This window comes from Dryas octopetala, chromosome 8 (genome assembly GCF_963921425.1).
Source record: "Dryas octopetala chromosome 8, drDryOcto1.1, whole genome shotgun sequence".
NCBI classification, from domain to species: domain Eukaryota; kingdom Viridiplantae; phylum Streptophyta; class Magnoliopsida; order Rosales; family Rosaceae; genus Dryas; species Dryas octopetala.
In genome coordinates, this window is record NC_141373.1 from 5,148,715 (window position 1) to 5,164,031 (window position 15,317).

Sequence of the window (15,317 nt, forward strand, 5' to 3'; positions counted from 1 at the left end):
TAACTTTTTGACCCATTTTGGAATAAAAATGCCCCTGATATACACGTCTCTTCTCTCTCCCCAAATTTTCAGAATTATCTCACTCCCACCCACATCCTCTTCTTCTCCACAGATTTCCCTTAATAATTGAGATAATAGTCTTTTGGTCAAATCACACATGAACATTCCCCAATAACTAGTTTCCAAAACGGTGCGTTGCAGCCAAAGGCAAAACGGGTGCGTTTTAGTATAAGGCCAAACAAAAAGGGTACAGTTCTGTTCTCGTTGCCTCGTTGGCCTTCTCATTTCGTCCCTCTCTCAGTGGGTGAGTGAGTGTGTCCGCGCGCGCGCAAACAAGAGCGACCAGGTGAAGCAGGTAAGCACCACCACCTCTTCTAGTCTTCTTCCTCACTTGTGTAGGATGAGACGGTGCGTTTTGAATGTCTTTTCAATGGGTTAACTCACAGAACGATTCGCTTCTTCAAGGGTTCGCTTAGTAGGAAGTTCTTAGTTTTATATTTACATTATAGGGTTGGGGCGGCTAAGAATTGTTGATAAAAATATTTTTGACAAAAAAAAAAAAGATAACCCAAATTTTGGTTAGGTTTTTAACCTCAAGAGTAAGGAGCTAAAAGCATTGGCTCCTAGCTTTGCTCTGTTTGCTTTTGTAAGTTTATGTAGCTGAACCCAACTCACTGGCTTCCTTTATTTATTTGTTTTGGGTTGGGGGTTGTTTTTGTATATATGTTGTGGTTCATGGTTGCTTTTAGAACTAAAATTTCCTGATTGTTTGAAACAGCTGAACTATAGAGATCATAGGGGCTTGTGCATATTACTCTTTAAGCACTGCACTCCTTGGTGTGTATGTACATGTGTGTGTATTTCTCAAACGGATTTTCATTTTTGACCTAGGATGGCGGCTGTTTCGCAGTCTGTGCCAAACTGTTCAGGTTACTATCCCCCGAGTCTCTCTTGGACATTACTTTATTGGAATTTTACCGCATATACATTTTTCATGTTGTGATACTCCATTTTTTTCTTCCCCCATTGCAGGTTTGATTCATCATCCTGGTCATGCTAAACTACCATTTGGAAACAAGCGATATAATGGTGCCAAAATCAATAATTACAATGCCATTTCAGTAATATCTAGAAGGGTAATTTTATCTTCTTTTTAGAATCTAAATTTTGTGTCCAATTATCTCGTAAATGCTCACTTATTGAGGATTGGGCTTTTTTATTGCAGATTCTTAGAGGAGGGATTCAATATTTGTCTACACGTCGTTTTGGCCCCATATATGCTGCGCCTGTGGGAAGGGATCATCGACAATCAAACTTTGATGACGATTTACCTCAGGAGCCCTTCTTTGTGAGTCTTGTCAAAGAAGCAGTCTGGTAATTCTCCCTCTCAAATCATAGAATTTGTTAATAGGCCTTTGATAAATCAACACTCCAGTTGGTGGACTTGCATAATTATAACAGTTATATAATCAGACAAAAGTTTCAATCATCATTCATTGGAGGTTTTTTCTTTTACTTTTCAGGGCTTTGAGGTCGTTATTTGTTTTTCTAGTTGAGCAGCCTAGTCAGCTGAAGTACATAGAATGGCCAGGTTTCCTTAGCACGGTATGTATAAAAACGTGTATGCACTTAAAAGATGTGGAAGTGTGAATATTGTGTCGTGTTTTTGTCAACCGATGGCAGTGGTTACTTATTTAGCCATATTTTATTGTGATTACCATTTGAGGCAGTTAAAATCTGAGGTTGTTTTATTGGTTTCATGCAGCTGAAGACTGCTACTCTCACTCTTGTTCTTGTGGCAATGCTCATTGTAGCACTTTCATCAACTGACTCTGCCCTCAGCTATTTGTTGGCCTTGGTTCTCAGGAGAACGCCCTAATCAAATATTGATACCAGAAGTATGTTCCAGCTCATCTGTTAGGGATGCTAAATATTTCATTCCCCTGTTAGTCCTGCATGTAGAATTAGAAATTTCTGCCTCCTTTGGACTGCAGAACCTTGACTACTTTGTGTACTTGCTATCCAAACAACCACCTAAACACAAGGTAATGAAGTTGAAAAGATTTGATGAGAGAGAGCATCTTAAATTTGGGTTTTGTTGGGGATCTCTGTTAACAATGTATGTGGGAGCGGGGTTGGCTTGTACGGGGGGGAGTCCCTCATAGTTAAGATTCTACAAAGGGATATTGTTCAAGAGATTGTCACTGGTGTTGCTATTTCTATTCTCATCTATCCACCTTTATATTACCAAAAAACAAAACAAGTTCCAATAATTCGTCTTCGGTTCTTTTAGCAACTAGGGATATTTATTGCACAAGATGGGAGGAGCGTTGGCATGTTTACTTCGTTGATATCTGGTACTGCTCAGTCATGTGTGTGATGTAGAGTCGAACTGGGTTAAAAATGTTTAGTTAATTCTTGCATATAACAAGTGTATACACCTCTTGTCATATTCATTTCCAAAGCTCGCACTTGAAAATTCTTGCATATAACAAGTGTCGTCTTCATTTCCAGAGTTACTGCAGTTCATCCCATCCACCGAAACAAGTTTGACCAAGATGACAATTCTAGAACCATCTAACTCGCAATTCAAAATATAAAAATTGCTCTCATTTGTGCCTCAGCACCAATTTGGTAATGGTAAAACTATATCCCACATTCTTCTCCTGGATACACGTTTTTGAAACTCAATACAATAAAAAAAAAAAAAAAAAAAACCCAGTCCTAAAGTACACATGAACCTTCATAACAGGCAATGCGAGTTTTACATAACCTTGAGCCTAAGGACAGTTGAGAGATAAAATGGAGGTGAATACTACAAGAAAATTATCGGAGAATCATGAAGTCGAGATTCCTTGTTAATTTCGAAACAGAAATCGATTTTAATCAATTCATGAAACAAAACCTTACAGAAAAAATTATTGTTCTCACAACTCAAATACCACAGCTGCTTGAGACAGCAATAATAAATGTACTCCATCCTCAAAGGTTACAGTTTTCGAACATATGAAACAATGGAAAACTTTAATGGGAAATTCTCATAATAAAATGTCAAAACCCCCTTGTACAAAATCTGTGGGAATCACAGACACAAACCCTAAGAACTGAAATTGTTGAATTCTGGAAAGCTCTAAATCTAAAATGAAAAATCATTAATCTAAGACTTGAACGAGATACTTCTTGCCTCTCTCTAAATACAAGACAACAAGAACAAACACGCCCTCAAGGCTTGGAAAGCTACACCCCTGTACACCACATTCTTATCCCAAACCTGAGCTCCTTCATTTGTCAAGTCATGCTTCATTTCTCAAGTCCCGCGGACCAATTTCAAGCTAGCTTCAAGCTTCACTTGGAGTCAACAACGAAGCTTTCACTGAAAAATTAGGGACCAAAAATCGGTCTTTACTTGTAACAATCACGACCACAATGTAATGGGTGATGCACAAAATCAACAGTTTCAACGCAAATACACAGCTCTGATGAGCACAATAGGAGAAGAGAAACAGCGGGTACAATACATGAGCTATGAGTACAATATTACACTTGGTATTTTGACAGCTTGTCCTTCACTGGTGGTTCCAAAGCAGACATACACTGGTCCCATGCTCCATTCACAAGCATCTGCTAGATAATATATTTGAACAAGTAAATCAATGTGTTGTCTTATTTAAATCATATATATCTAGATTAAAATATTCACCCCCACCCCGATTAGCATATCAAAAAAATATTGTTTGTCCAAAAGAGTGATCAAAATAATTTCATAATCTCAAGGTTTATACATACAAAAAATTACAAGAACTCTCGAGGGATGTTATGGAATAAAAGTGATGCTAACCTGCTTATAACCATGCAACACCTGACAAACTTCATTATGAAGCTCTTCACTCCTTATTTCCTATAAAACATATCAAATCACAACTTTGAGTTCGTACAAAAAATGCAAACACTTGTAACATCTAAAGATGAGCGTATTGAAATTCTTACATGCCAACTTGCAATAGCATTGCACATATATATGAGTGAACTCAATGCTCCAGATGGATTGGTTCTCACCTGAAAATTTTGAGAAAATTCAAGAAAAAATGTAAATAGGATTCCACTTATGATTTTTCTTTTTCTTTTTTTAAGGAAAGGAGATGTATACCAATGCACATAGACCTCGGAAGGCATCCTCCTTTTCTATATCATCACGTATCCTGCGAAAAAAATTTGCATGTCAGAAAGAGTATTGTAGTGAGAACGTAATAGTTTCAAGTCTCTGTTCTTAAAGCAAAGTGGACAGCATACTTGCTCAAGCATTGGGCAGTTACCAATCTGCCATAAGAATTAAATTCTGATAGCATTTCACCTATTTAACATATAAAAAATATTCGAAGCCTACAATGCCAACAGTTCATCATTAAGGCCAATCTTCTCAGTACAAGATTATGCCCTCTTGATGGAATCTAGTTCTTCAATTGTTAGTTGCCTTGTGCCAAATTCAGACAGCAACTCACCTAATTGCTAGGTTAAGACCATGTGTAGTGCAAGGGAAATTCCACATCTAGCAAGAGATGGTGCAAATTCTCCCTGTCCATGATACTGTCATTTATGTTCTAAGGATAAAACTGCAATCAATTTTTTTGAGGTCTTATTCAACCTTTTTTTTTGGTCATATGGAAGAAATGAATCCAAAATATTGATCAACACCACTCTAAACTGCTATTGATAACAAATTAACAAAAGTAATGTTGTCCATATGTGCTTTTATTCCCCAGCAGTTATTATTCTGTCCTCTGCTAATTTTCAGGTACATGGCACCTTGCATGAAACTTTATTTCGTTTCACCAATCATCCTTTTAAAAAGAAGACAAGAAATCAACCAACAATCTCTGCTAATTTTTCAGGGATACGGCACCTTGCATGTTTTAAACTTACTTTATTTTGTTTCAGCAATAATCTTTTTCTACAACTATTTTTTCATATGTAGAGGTTTAAAACTTACATTGACAAAGCAATGCACCATGATTGCATGAAATGCTCCATATGCGGAGCCACAAGCTCTGGACAAACCCATGCAAGCCTCCCAAGTGTGATAGCACTGTTTTCAATTAGTGACTTGTTGAGCTCCTGCTCAGCATCAAGCTAAATTAAAAGATGACACATCCTCCATAGTACATGTAACAATGATAATGGAATGAGAAATCACCTCTGCATGTTGAAGGATGGGAACTAAGCAAGAGATAACCGTCATAACAATTGAAGAAATTTCTTGACGAACCTGAAATTCAAAGTTACTTTTGTGATAACATCGTCAAGCAATTCAAGTAGAATAGTAAGTTCACGCATTGTAACAGACAATAGAAAAACATAAGAAACCAACACGATGCACAAATCCATACACATAAAAACAGATGTACGCATGCTTATGTGTGTGATAAACTTATAAGACCGTTTTCTCACAACATCAAAACTGCATGTGTTTGCATACCAGATCAGCTTGCATTTATTTAAAAAAAGAATAGGGAATCAATTTGATTCCCTAACATTTATCAGCACACCTAGAAAATACACAAAGCCGAATAAGCTCTATCTCTGCCAATTAAGGATATGAAAATGATGGTTACTAGCACAAGCCATGACCTCTAATAGATGAGATAACATTATGAGCTTGTACTAATTAACTAAATGAAGCCCCTGATAAATAAGAACCTGAACCCACAAAGACTTTTATTATTCCAACCTGTCCCTTACACAATATCAACAAGAAAATGCAGAGAGTTCCCGTGGAAGCCTACAATCTAAATCTTACATAGCTAACTTCATGGCATGACTGTGAACCAGGCTGCTTAATTTAGTATGGGGATATTGTGGCATGAAGAGGAAAGTGTACCTTAACTGCTAATTCTCCAATGGCCCAACATGCATTATTTGCAACTGAAACAGTTTCCTTCAGCTTAGGAGTATTCTGTACAACAAGAAATCACATAAACCATGACCTCCAAAAGCACCAGTAAGAATCACAGATAAGTTTTACATACCAGTTGCTTGGCTGCAACATCAAGAAACTCTGGCAAACGAGGTTGCAAATGAATGGGGCATACCTACTCAAAACAACCCAAAGACAATGGATAGGCATTAAAAATAAATTCACAGAACAAATGACATCTCCCAGTAGCTAGCCTTCTGGCCTTGTGCTACCTATTAGGGGAGTTAGGTCTAAGTTCTCAAATATTGCTGGCAGATCAATGATATAACCCAATTTGAGGGGTCAAAATGACATTTTGGTAGATATTTTCTCAACTTACTCTTGCAAGATCACCAAGTAGCGCAAAGCCACTCTGTCGGACATCCGAAGCATCATCCATGCAACATTGCAAAAGCAGGTCCCTCAAATTGCTTTGTGAAACCTGGAGAAGTTAAAATAAGAAAACAACATATCAATGTGCAGTCTATATAGTCATTTGAAAATGAGGAAGGCAAAAACATGGAAAGGGATATTAATATAGGGTAATGAATTATGAGTTGGGGGGGGGGGGTCCAAACAAGATGCTGCATTATTTTGGATACACTAGCAGAGAGGCCAGCCAACACTCGGACTCTGGGAAATTGAGCTGAAATCAAAATATACAATCAAGCATGCAATTTACATGGAGTTTCTAACAGTATCATAATATAAAATAATCAACATTTGCATTATTACATAGCAAGGAAAAACTTTTAGTAAATAGCTTTCTAGGAACAAAATACATAAAATTCTGGAAAGAAACAACTAGGCAGAAAACATTTATCTCATAGCTTTTCTCGATAAAGAAATTTGGAAAAAAGAGCATACCAAACTCTCTATCCCACTTCCAAGACCTTCTGCAAGTCCAGAGAGCAGATCAAGAGAGCATACTACAAATTCTTTATCATACTGGACACCGGAAGAAACAGGATCAACCTGCAAATGAAGTTCACAGCAATATAAATATCTTTTCACGAAACAAACATTTCACGTAGGAGTATATTAAAAGCGCCCAGATGGGTCATATACAGAGTTCTAAAACTTGTAAGACAGGTAGGAATATATTAAAGGCAGCTTTTTAGTGATAACCCCTTTAGTGTAATTCATCTTGATCAGGGAATGTATTGAGTTGATTTGATACTTATTAAGCTTTAGTAGTTGTTTAATAAAGGATATTCAAAGGTGGCCATATAAAATGCAAAGAGAAACTTCAGAACATTTGAGGTTTTTCTAGATTCCAGAAACTGAACATATTGAGAAAATCCCAATGGGCACCACCTTTGCAGGGTTAGAAAAGATAACTTCAAGAATTTGAAATACATTCTTGCAGCAGTTTACATACAAATTGATACAGGTTACTCTGACTACTCAAATAAAGTTATAAAACACAACATAAAATATTATGAATTATGATGGTCACATATGCATGACAAAGCTACCTGGGCGTCAATAACACAGATTTCTTCATTTTTAAGTTATACGAAAAAAAGCTATGACTTGAAATCAAGAAACCTATTATTTCAATCTTTGAGAACTTGAACAGGAAGTGAACATATATGTAATAATAAAAATTATTACGCTCTATATATGAAATTATGCACTTTATAAGGCATTTCATTTAGCAATCATTCTCCCATTGAGTGATAGAGTCAGGTGCTGGCTTAGACATCTCAAACTGAGAAAGGATCACAAATATATCAATATACAACAGGAGATAATTTTAAAAAGGAAGGCACATGGTAGTCTTGGTAGAGATTGATATAATAACTTCAAACAATTAACAAGCAACAGAAAGTCAGAAATCATCTACAGAAGAAAAGGGTCAATTTTTTTTAATAATAAAAGAGTTAAATCTCATCAAATAATCCATGTACAATCAAAAATCATGACTGAACCTTTGCTAGTTGTTGGGACTGGATGATGTTTATGCACCTCTGAAATACAGGCTCAGCAAATTGAGAGAATCCAGCACCCAATGCCTGAAAATAAATAAACAAATTAAACTGTTGTACCACTTGCAACTAACACTTGTTATTCTTTTCCAAATTAATGTTATTTCAGGCTGTTAACTGTATGAAGTAGAGCTCATTATACAACAAAATATATACCCGAGAACAAAGGAAAAAACACATACAGGACTGCAAATAAATGTGGTGACAGAAGTATAATATCACACAAGCAAAGTCATGAAAATAAGTTCTTTCCAAATTAACCATTACAGGTGCAAAGAAGGGATAATAACAAGAACAGCAATAAAACGTACTTTTGTTTCACTCCAAGAAGAAAATATTCCCAGAACCAAGAGACTTCTTATTCACAGTACTGACATTTCATACAAAACCCCTAACCACATTATATTTCAAAACCTCTTGATTTCGTCTACTAACCACTAATAACTGAGTGTTACAGTATACTTGCCTTCCCATATGCCTAACAACTACCATATACGCATTTAGTGGTTTAAATTATACACACACACACACAAAGGTCACCAAAAAGAATAAGGCAATGTACCTGTGATATAGATGTAAAGCACTCCAACAATGGAAACAGATCTTTATCTGAATTTGAAAGTTGTTGCCACTTTGCAATTAATGGCGGCATGAGAATTTCAAGATAAGTGGGCTGCAAAGCAACACTACAGTCAATTGGCACATATTGTTTCACCACAATTTCTGCATCTGATAAACTTTATAACTCGTCACTTTATAGATATTTTATTAAAAAAATTTGAGAGAAAAGAGAGATGAGTGGCAGGGAAAAACACCTGGTTCAACTCCCCACCAACAGCATCTGCTAGAGTTCCAATAGCATCATATACAATTCTGAGGTTCCGCCTCTGAACAAACAATACAGAAACATTAATTCAAATAAACCAAATAATGGGACCAATATGACATCACACATGAGACTGGTTCATAAGTTATCAGTGTGCATCTCATCATGGTCACATTCAGAGGAGCTCAGTTTATGCAAAGGCCAGAAAGAAACCTGATACTTCCCAAAAGCACACATAAGGTGCTTTAAAATCATTTCCAAGCGTGGTGCCAACTCTTCTGCTGCCTCCTGCAGCTTATAAATAAACATTACTTAAAACCAGATATATTTAACCCACAATTAACGAAAAAAGTGGACTGCATTTGTATAAGAACCTCTTCAAGTGTCGCAAAAGCTGAGCAAGCAGCCTCTTGTACCCGCTTGTTATTATCTAATATTCTTCTTAAAAGACCCACAAGAACCTTGTCAAATTGCTCATAACCTTTTTGATGTCCGGCACCCTGAGATAGAAGAAAAGGTAAGCATCGAACATAAGACCCTTTACATCACCAAAGAATGATGCAGGCGAGTCTAGATATAATACAAAGCTAGGTAGTAATATAAAAGGAAAAAATTTCCAATTATCCAAAAGTGATATGATTTGCAAGGATTTTATAAAGATTAAAATTTCATGAAGTTTCATTAAATTCAACTATGAATTAGTGGAATCAAATTTTAATGCATGAAAACATGAAAGCACTGTAAAGGAAAAACATGTGGTCTCCAGATTTCTTTTCCACTTTGTGATCATCTGTGACCAAATAAAAAACTAACAGTTTTCTAGACAGAGCAAGAATTGATGCCTACGATGGAATTAGACCTTACAGACCCATTGCTACCACTTCTCTAGCCTGATGATGACACAAGTGAATACATGAGTATGTATACTTTGTATATGTATGTGCAGACTAATACCCTGGAATCATTCATAATCTATGCAAATAATCCAAGAGATTCCTTAATCAGCCTAAGCAAGGTATAAACAGCACACATAAAGATCATTCTTCAAGACAAGAAACAAAAGACATACGAATGTAACTATACCTGAACAATGAACTTGCTGAAACGAGAAAGTGTCCAACAAGAAATACTCCTTATGAGTGGAAACTTATCGTCTAAAAGAGGGATTAGAAACGCAACAATCTGCAATGTAAATCATCAATTGGTAGTTGAATAATTCAGCATTCTGGATCAAGAAAGCGTACAAAAAGAGCAATCAAATAGGATAAACGTTTTTAGTTTTCTGCTTATTTGGGTAACTGCCGTAGGATTTGTTAATATATACATACAGGGAAATGTTCTCTTGCAGACTTTTAATCTAGAACATTGATCATATTCATGGTCTGTATCTTGTTTGAAAATGTGGTTTAGATTCAGTTGGCAACATAACATACCACATACCTAACATATATGGCAAAAGAACATTACCCTAAATATAATTATATAAATAAATCCACTCTGTCAACATGTACTGAAATTCCAAATCATCGTTAACAGGAAAGCAAACAAATAAACAGGTATATAACAATATCCAAAAACAATAATAATAAATAAAGATCAGAAAGCTAAGACTATAGTTATGCTTCTCCAAGAAAAGTGATACATAGAAGCCAAGGGACCAGAAAGCTCACAAATGAAGAAAATATCAAAAGCAATGTCAGAAACATGAACAAAAACAAACTATTTAGAAGCATCAGTCTACAAGTCATATTTGCATCCACTATTCTACAAGTCATAGCATTCGCTTCAAAACTTAGCTAATCAAAATCATGTGACAAGGGATTACCTCAGTCAAATGAGGATAAAGACCAGTTATGCAACCTTCAGCTATGGCACCAAGAGACAAAACAGCAGCTTCCCTTTCTTTCCAGGTTTCATCATCACTGGTGGACAACTTGGCCTGCAGTTATTTGAGAAGTGAAAACATGAAACTAAAACAGGAAAACTCATTTGCAGAGTAAAACTCGTCTGTTACAGGATACACTTTTAGCCAGCTCTTGTCCAATAACTAACCAGGAAAAAGAATCCCAGAATTAGCATTGACTTATATCAAATTACACAATTCTAACAACTAATTAATTCTGCTACTTCATTTTCTTTTCAAATAAAAGCAGTCCACATAGTCCTATTCTATACATGTCCATTCTAGAACATTATTACTACTCGGAAAAATCAACCCATCAGGACAATGGAGCAGCGGTGCAACTATAATTCAACCTCTTGCAGCAGGTTTTTAAACTAATTCTCGAAGAGATAACCAAGTATGAATAAACTTCATGAACATGTATAGTAGGTGTGTAGCCTCCAAAACGAAATTATCAAAACCAGCATCCAACATGTAAGTTTCTAAAGGGAACCATGTAACATTCTACTTTATGTAATCCTCAGATAGGAATAAAAGAAGAAAATCTTCACTTCATCCATATAATTGTCCACATCAGCCAGTTCTCTAAGAAACATTGGGTGGAAGAAATAGAATATAAACTTTTTTGATAAAATAAAAAAACAAATAAATCTTCACTTCATAGCCATATCTTTTACTTTAATGCCAAATAAATCCATAACCTGAACAAAGGGCATCAGCGTTGGGAGAATCTCATCCCCAAATACATTTGACAGGATATCGAGAGCTGCAGCACTGCATTTGCGTAAATTCCACACATTAACAATATCATCGTCCTGTCATTATTCCAAATCATGTCATTTTCAAAGATATTCTACACATAGCCCTCATACTTAAATCCTACATAAAGCAGAAAAGAACTTAATAATATTTAATAGTAAGAATAATCAGCCAAACAACTTAAATAAGAAATTGGGGAAATAATGATTTGGAAAATTACATCTTCTTCCACACCATCAGATCCATGAAACCGTGATGAATGAAAACGAGGTTTGATATCCTGCAGTGCAAAATCAGTTAATAACTAAGATTATAATTTAAGGTACCAAAAAAACATAGAATACCAAACAATTAACAATGAGAAACAATCAGTTCGAACCTGATCACGATCTGGGACAGACCCATCCTCCTGCAACAATGAATTGATGCCAAATAAATAACAAACTACAACAAATTTCAATTCAGAATCACTGAAAAACACAAATTGACCCAGTAAAGATAACCTCAGCATCAACAAGGGATTCATCATCATCAGCATAAACCATGTTTGACAACAAAACCTACAGAAGTTTTAGTGGATGTGTTAAAAAAAAATTCCAAAGACTCCATAATAAATACCACAGAAAGAAGAAGTTCTCCAAACAATCACACATACCGGAATTAGACGTGGCAAAAACTCTCTTAAGTTCTCAGGCGGTAATTGAGCATCACAATATGCAGACCTGTGTCAAAATACAGAATCTCAACAGAAAATAATATACAAGACAGAGGTTGAGTTGAAAGCATATCAAAACCCAAGGAGAAAGCCTCCAAGTAATAAGCACAATATAGAAGCAAGAAAATATATCACCAGATTTTATGAAAAGTGGAAAATAAGAGCAGCTATGCCATCCAGCATTTTGATAGGTGTGGGAAACAAATTTTGTTAAAAATAGTCATAGGATGTTCCTCTAATGCAAACTCTATAGTAAAGATTTCAGCACGTCGTACAAACCAAACATGTAATTATAACTCTCTTTTTGGATAACATATGAGGCATTAAATAGCTTTAGTACATAAATTAAGGCTAGACAGAAAGCTAAAGAGAAGACATCAGTGATTAAACCAAATTCATTATCTACCTCATGAATAATAAGCTAATGGTGAAGACATTCAACTAAAATATGTAGTTGTTGAAGGATACCAGAATTCACAGGCTTCAAGAGCAACTTCTTCATCGGTGTCCTTGTTGACTTGCAGCATGTATTCAATTACATTCCTCAAGTGTGGCTGCAGTGCAGGGTTAAAGTCACTTAAAAGTATGACAAGGGCAGGAGGTAGCAATAAAGAAACAATAGGCAGAAAAATTAAGATTGTTCATATATATATAGCAAGAAGCAAGATGTCTGATGGAATACAGGAACATAACTAATTCAATTTTCTCCTAGATATGTTGACAAACAAAATGCAGGCAGCATGTAGACATAATTGAAACAAAAACACCCACCTCCAAGAATGATGGACGGACTTCAATTAGCTGAACAAATGCTGCACTAACCTGTTAAAAAAAAAAGAAGCAGATGAGAACAAAGCCAAAATTATGAAACCTAATAACATTCTATGTCCATCATATATGAGCTTCCTTTGTCGATTGTAAGACTGAATATCAGGGACATCCTGTCCATATTTCTTGCAAATTTTCTTTGTATATAATAAAAGCTTGTGTATCTTCACAAAAAAGAAAAAGCAAAACAAAACAAAACTACCTTCCCCACCCATACCAGAGCTCATCATCATCCAGTTATGATTCAAATATTATCTTTCTAAACCAATGCAAAGACACAAAAGAAAGTACCAATGCAATCCATTTACAAACTTCATAGGTCATGGTATGAATCTTATGATAGTACATATCATAATTACAAAAACCCAAGGCAATGCAAGTGTTCAGGAAAAAAATTTCTATGACACTGAATTCCATTTTCTAAAACAAATTGTTAATAATGAGGATTTTAAGCATGCAAAATAAACCAAAAATGGGATTTTGGATTTTCAGAGGAAATCTTTTGAGCCAAAATTTGGAATCTCCAATTCAACTTCCACTCAATAACTTTAGCTTCAGAAAAAACCCAGATAAGATAAAAAAATAATTAAGTACTCACCAATTTCCTCACTTCTGAAGATGAGTCATTAGCAAGGACAAACAAACCTTGAAGATATTGATCCATGGATGCATATAAAGCCTGCAATCAAATATCATATAATATCACTACCACCCCAATCATCAGAATAAGGTCTAATGGGTACTGAAAGAACAGGCTGTTCAGGTATACTTACAGCTGGCATCAGCATAATGTATTGATTCACAGAACCCAGGGAAAGCTTTCTTAGTGATGAATGTGGTGACCGGAAAAACTGTATAAAGGGAATGAGAAAATCAGGCCAAAATGAAAAAAGGAGCAGCAGCATAAGTTCAGAGTTCTGTTAGGATTGTAAGTGCATAAAAGGGGGAACAATTATTTAAACAAAAATATAAACTTGAATACCACTTACATTTTTTTTATAAGATTACATATAAAACCATGAAATTCTAACACAAAATAGGTATCTTATTTATACCTTAAACAGTCTAGGAAGGAATATGTTGATGGGACGTTCAGGCAACCCAGGTACATCAGAATCAAGCATTTGAGGTATATCCTCACAAATCTGTGTCACATCACAACATTGATGTGTCAAAAAATAAGCTTCTGATCCATGTCATTGGTATTAAGAGACACAATTAGGAAACATTGTGTTTACCTTGGATAATGCGTCCATAGCACCTTCCATATGATTTAGGTCATTACTGTCTAAACAATTTACAAGAGCTTGCAATAATTCAGGCCATCCCGAAACTCCCCCTAGTTGAACAACAACACTTAAAATAGTCCCAACTGTAGACCTGATGTGTCTATCCGCTGCTCCTAAGCAAGGCAACAATTCCGATTTTATGTATTGCTGGTATGCAGGAGCCAGGGACTTGTATGCATTTCTAAGGTTATTTTTCAAAAGCAATCCCGCCGCTTGTCGAACTTCCACTGATTTACCCTGTCCAAAAAGTTACCAAAAGTCGAAGTTCCATCAACACAGACAAACTAAAACTGCTCATGCTATGTTTACCAACAACCACAAACAAGAAATTACTTTCTTCACGATACATGCTTCGACACTGCAGACTCGAGTCTGGTGTATCAAAAGCAAGAAAAATTTTAGCAATGACATGTGTAAAGAATTTCATCTCTGACCCGCTAATAACCATTCTCAAATTCAAGAGAACAGAACCCAAATACAATAGAGCAATCAGACTTATAAAACAAAGCATATAACCCCCCCACTTCATTAGCAACCATATCTTCCACCAGACCCAAACCCATAATCCATGGCACAAGCAAAACCCCATTAACTCGAAAAACAAAATTAATAAATACACAATCCAATCAGACCCATTATCCATCCAAACCAAATTAAAAAGAGAAACCCTACTGATTCAAATTATAGATGAAAAAGAGAATTGGGATGGTGGACTGAGTGTACCTCGGCACGCGCGAGAATGAAAGCGAGGTAGTTATTGAAATCAGGGAACTGAGAATAGTGCTGGAGCTGCTGCCAAATCTGAGACTTGTCAGCGGAAGAAGAGTGGGAAATCTGCTGCTCCAGCAAGCCGCAGATCTCTGCGAAGCCTTCTTCTTTGGGCTGCCACGGGGCACTCGCCGCCATTGATTCTGCTACAGAATTCTGAAGTGCCAGTTTGGGGTTTTGAGCAGAGAGAAAAAGATTCAGGACAGCTTCGAGAGGTTTTGGTGGGCGGAGAAGAGGCAAAGAATGCGATCTCTGTTTAAATATTAGACCAAAATTATCATAATTATT

The 15,317-nt window shown here is 36.0% G+C and overlaps 2 protein-coding genes across 9 annotated transcripts; one reads left to right on the forward strand and one right to left on the reverse strand.

Annotated features, from left to right (window-relative positions):
* The first annotated feature begins 255 nt into the window (after nucleotides 1-255).
* Nucleotides 256-2,087, forward strand: LOC147276363 (uncharacterized). Its single transcript, XM_086254933.1, has 6 exons — nucleotides 256-355; nucleotides 892-929; nucleotides 1,033-1,136; nucleotides 1,226-1,374; nucleotides 1,524-1,605; nucleotides 1,766-2,087. The coding sequence occupies exons 2-6, from the start codon at nucleotides 893-895 to the stop codon at nucleotides 1,877-1,879; spliced, it is 486 nt and encodes a 161-aa protein (XP_086111059.1). The 5' UTR covers nucleotides 256-355; nucleotide 892; the 3' UTR covers nucleotides 1,880-2,087.
* An 819-nt stretch (nucleotides 2,088-2,906) lies between these two features.
* Nucleotides 2,907-15,307, reverse strand: LOC147276364 (transportin 1). Of its 8 annotated transcripts, none has more exons than XM_086253570.1 (30): nucleotides 14,985-15,307; nucleotides 14,211-14,498; nucleotides 14,028-14,117; nucleotides 13,746-13,823; nucleotides 13,571-13,651; nucleotides 12,916-12,966; nucleotides 12,613-12,698; nucleotides 12,085-12,151; nucleotides 11,933-11,989; nucleotides 11,809-11,838; nucleotides 11,650-11,709; nucleotides 11,372-11,485; nucleotides 10,593-10,706; nucleotides 9,851-9,949; nucleotides 9,142-9,267; nucleotides 8,981-9,061; nucleotides 8,757-8,828; nucleotides 8,504-8,614; nucleotides 7,885-7,968; nucleotides 6,818-6,925; nucleotides 6,291-6,392; nucleotides 6,024-6,086; nucleotides 5,876-5,950; nucleotides 5,192-5,263; nucleotides 4,988-5,112; nucleotides 4,148-4,199; nucleotides 3,988-4,056; nucleotides 3,839-3,898; nucleotides 3,519-3,624; nucleotides 2,907-3,373 (listed from the first exon to the last, which is right to left on the reverse strand). In XM_086253570.1, exons 1-29 carry the CDS (start codon nucleotides 15,165-15,167, stop codon nucleotides 3,538-3,540), a joined length of 2,685 nt encoding a protein of 894 aa, XP_086109696.1. In that variant the 5' UTR covers nucleotides 15,168-15,307; the 3' UTR covers nucleotides 2,907-3,373; nucleotides 3,519-3,537. The 8 variants fall into 8 exon arrangements, with proteins under 8 accessions (XP_086109696.1, XP_086109694.1, XP_086109693.1 ...); XM_086253568.1 differs by having other exon boundaries at nucleotides 3,542-3,624; nucleotides 8,981-9,055; nucleotides 14,985-15,306; XM_086253567.1 differs by having other exon boundaries at nucleotides 3,542-3,621; nucleotides 14,985-15,306.
* Between the last annotated feature and the right edge of the window lie 10 nt (nucleotides 15,308-15,317).

What these genes read in the sequence shown, in the direction of transcription:
- LOC147276363 (XM_086254933.1), top strand. Translation starts at nt 893, where the DNA reads ATGGCGGCTGTTTCGCAGTCTGTGCCAAACTGTTCAG. An exon ending in TTTCAGTAATATCTAGAAGG is followed by an intron (nt 1,137 to 1,225) that starts GTAATTTTATCT and finishes TTTTTATTGCAG; the next exon opens with ATTCTTAGAGGAGGGATTCA. An exon ending in GGCCAGGTTTCCTTAGCACG is followed by an intron (nt 1,606 to 1,765) that starts GTATGTATAAAA and finishes GGTTTCATGCAG; the next exon opens with CTGAAGACTGCTACTCTCAC.
- LOC147276364 (XM_086253566.1), bottom strand. Translation starts at nt 15,167, where the DNA reads ATGGCGGCGAGTGCCCCGTGGCAGCCCAAAGAAGAAGGCTTCGCAGAG. An exon ending in ACATTATGCTGATGCCAGCT is followed by an intron (nt 13,652 to 13,745) that starts GTAAGTATACCT and finishes ATTTGATTGCAG; the next exon opens with GCTTTATATGCATCCATGGA. An exon ending in CTTTTGCGACACTTGAAGAG is followed by an intron (nt 9,062 to 9,141) that starts GTTCTTATACAA and finishes TTTATTTATAAG; the next exon opens with CTGCAGGAGGCAGCAGAAGA.